At 38.5% G+C, this 3,882-nt stretch overlaps 1 protein-coding gene across 1 annotated transcript in view; it reads left to right on the forward strand.

The window, feature by feature from the left end:
* SARC_02956 (hypothetical protein) overlaps window positions 1-3,882 on the forward strand; it is a gene marked incomplete at its 5' end in the record, with an annotated part of 17,673 nt that extends 13,791 nt beyond the window's left edge. Inside the window, 4 exons of the mRNA XM_014303272.1 lie at window positions 846-950; window positions 1,506-1,912; window positions 2,314-2,454; window positions 3,098-3,882. Of these exons, the coding sequence (XP_014158747.1) occupies window positions 846-950; window positions 1,506-1,912; window positions 2,314-2,454; window positions 3,098-3,164 (720 nt within the window). The 3' untranslated portion in view covers window positions 3,165-3,882. The remainder of the gene's footprint in view (window positions 1-845; window positions 951-1,505; window positions 1,913-2,313; window positions 2,455-3,097) is intronic.

Below are 3,882 nucleotides of genomic sequence, written 5' to 3' on the forward strand. Positions count from 1 at the left end.
ATATATAGTAGTATATATAGTATATATATATATATATATATATATATATATATAAATGCATACTTACATACATACATACATACATACATACATACATACATATATACATACATACATAAACACATACATACATACATACATAAATATATATACTTATGTACTTATGTACATGCATGCAGGTATGCATGCATACTGTCGGAGCTTCTTTGTGACAGAATACTCGGGTTTATTTAAATATTTATTTGTATCCATATTGTCGACGATCACATCCATCAGCGTTCCATATATGGTACCACCAGTATTTTGTAGCTATTAAGATGAAGCATATATGATTCGTGCTCCCGAGTTGTGTTTATCCAGTTCTCTGTATATATTCAGAAATAGTTACCGCGGATGCCCACTCTTCGTATCGCTGATTCGCGGACGAGAGTTTTTGTTCTATTTTGTTGTTGATATGCGCAGAGTGTCTGCAGCACTGGGGGCTGTAGCCACTTAGAACATGTTTAAATATGTTTAAATAAAGTTTAACATATTTAAACTAAGTTTGCCATGTTTAAACAACGTTTAACATGTGTAAAGTGAACAAAGTAATGCCCTAGATGGAAGTGTGCCTCGGAAGAGTGTCTAAGTACAGAACTTTGAGCGTTGACGTGTGTACTCCACAGTCCTCTCGCTATAAGCATCTGCTTTATGTTGTATGTGTGTAAATCAATATATATATATATATATATACATGTATGTATCTGTGTATGTATGTGTATATATATATATTGCTCTATGTAATAATCACTAGTATGCGACAGCTTCTATATATATCCTTATCCGGCCACACCCCCCAAACACAGGAGAGCGATCCCGTGATAACGACTGTACCCGACTCTCAGATTGGACCAGTTTTCACCCAAGACACTGACATGACAGTCAGGTCATCGCAGAATTCACATGCACAGGTTGGTAGAGGTTTCCTATGCGACGTGATATTTACCTGTGTGTGAATAGAAGGGTTTTGTATAGCAGATAAAGATTGATAGAGGTGTATGAGAAGTCTCTTGTCTAAGTTAGCTGCCCGCGGTATTTAGAGGGCTAGTTAACGGCTCTATGCCGTGGCGGCTATATATATACGTGTACAAATATTTCTTTATTTCCATCTTTTCTTTCTTGTCATATATCTTTATTTCTATATATGCATATATATATATGTCTATATATATATATATGTGTGTGTGTGTATGTATGTATGTATGTAAAAATGTACGTATGTATGTATGTATTTATGTATCTATGCGTCTATGTATCTATGTATCTATGTGCCTATATATATATATATAACAAATATACATATATTGTATATTTATATTCATATTGATACATAATATATATATATATATATATATACATTAATACATTAATACATTAATACTCAGATATGTAATATTAAATTGGATTTCGATTCATTTTAATTCAATCGCCGACTAATCCTCCTCTTATTGTATGTCTGCACGCAGATCTCGGTTAGTTCAAGTCCGAACCAGGCACCTGCACCTAAAATAAGGGTTATTGGCACCGGTCTCGATCTACGCAATCTCTCCACGGATCGGGTACAGTCAGAAACACACTTATCTGCACAAACCAATACAACCACACAACACACATCAGAAACGGCAACAAATGTAACAACGCATACCAATACTGATGCGAAGACAAACATACACATGGCTGACACTACAAGAGCTGATATCAGCTCCGGCACTCGAACCCAGGCCAACAGGAAGAGAGTATCTGATGAGGAGCTAGGTAGAGATAGCGTAGGTAGCGATAGGCATACCAAGAGGAACCACAAACACTCGAGAGTGAGGGGGGATAGAGATGTAAAGACGCACAAGCAGGCGAGAACGGTCAAGACCCCGATTGTGTATGTGGTCGGTTGTGGGCGTTGTTATACTCCGTGTGCATGTATTTATGGTAAACTGGTCGAGCGGGTTGTATTGGTACGTTCGGTGTGGAGCTTCTTGTCGCCGTGCGTGCTGTCGGTGTATATATCTATATATATATATTTATATATATATATATATATATATATATGTGTGTGTGTGTGTGTGTGTATATGTATTTATATATATATATATATTCCTGCCATGAGTGTATATGTACATACATATATAGATTCACTGTACATTCACTCTAGCACTCCTTTATCCTACAGTAAGAGAACCTCTTCACCTGCTATGAGTGTACATACATATATATATATATATTTATAAATATATATATAAAAATATATATTCACTATCACTCTACCACACCTTGATACAGGAAGAGAGCCCCGTCACCTGCCATGAGTGTGCACCCTAAAGATCTGTACGTGCTTCTGCCATCCACGTGTAGGCCCAAACGGGACGACACACTCAGACTTACCCTGAGCAAGTGCAAAAAGAAAGCGTTCGCCTATTTCATGTAAGTAGACACGTGCAAACCCAAGCTTGGGTTTTCGTCTCATGGCCATATTATACCTGTCCACTACGTGTGTGTGCCAGTGCTATTTTTAGTTTATTTTGCTTCTCAGTGGCCTTGGAGGTTGCAGGCTCATAGTGCGAGAAGATTTTTGGCATGTGTATGATGTATGATGGGCAGTTTCTATCCTTAGTGGTATGTGCTCGTGGGCTTACCCGTGGTGCATGGTTGCAAGGGTTATGCCTTATTTGTGTATGTTCGAGTACGTACGTATGTTGCATGGTTGCCAAGTCTATTCCTCACCTGTGTATGTTCTAGTACGTGTATGTGGGACATGATTACTAGGGCTGTACCTTAACTGTGTACATTCTAATAAGTGTGTTAAGTGTGATACTTCTTTTTCTTTGTGTGTGTGTAGAAGTGTCCTAGTGTGTGCACAAAATGTGCGTTGCTCACCGGCAGGCAAGTTTGGCCAAGTTTTCCATGAACCTGTTGGATGTTCAGTTTATTCCACTGATGTTGCCTCTAGTTCTCAGAGTGCCTTACACAGGAGTGCACAACAACCATCTCATTCGGGAATTTCCCATCAGGACTCCAGATACATGGCTCAAGGCCCAAATAATTGCCTATTATTTTTGTACTTTAGCCACGCTGAGGACGATCTGTTTTTCGATGGATGGCCGGACGATAGTGATGGCTACGATTCCAACTAACCAATAAATTTTTGAATGCCTTCCAAATAGCCGCCCAATTCGGGTTTTGTAGAGCAGGTCTTCATATGTCCTACTGATAGATGTTCCATTATATCACTTGTTTTATATCTTAATTGGTATATATATATATATCGATAGTTTTGTCCGCATATTTTATGCTATGTGAGTTCATCTTGCGAAATCATACTGCATAAGTTCGAGCAATCCCACGCCTACCAACACACTGTTCCTTAGCCACGTAATAGTATAGGACCGATACACCAACCTGTCAGATATTCACTCAGCCATTGCTCACAATGACCCAATGTCCTTGTACTTTCTTGATTCTTAATTATCATGGTGTTGAACATAAACATTAAACTGCTGTAGTCTTCGAATGCACGAAATGCACCACCTTCTGAATATGAACTCCTGAACAGTTCGTATTAGAGTGTTTCGCACCCTATCAATGCCTGAGACGTCTATGTATGTGTGATCATCGGCATCTTTTCTACTGTTCTCGTTTTCTCAGCAGGGCCCAGTGATTGGTCCTGACATCCGGAAGCTATGTGTAAACAGGATGATATCTACACTTTAATCATTTCTAAGTGTTTTTGAACAGATCAAACGATCTTGCCTATAGATATCATATGCAGTGTCTATTTTAAAACAATTAGGTATCTAACTTGTTGTGGAATGAGTTACCACACCCACTTCGTGATGCTCTTGTGCGCAGCCA

This window comes from Sphaeroforma arctica (genome assembly GCF_001186125.1).
Source record: "Sphaeroforma arctica JP610 unplaced genomic scaffold supercont1.141, whole genome shotgun sequence".
NCBI lineage: Eukaryota > Ichthyosporea > Ichthyophonida > Sphaeroforma > Sphaeroforma arctica.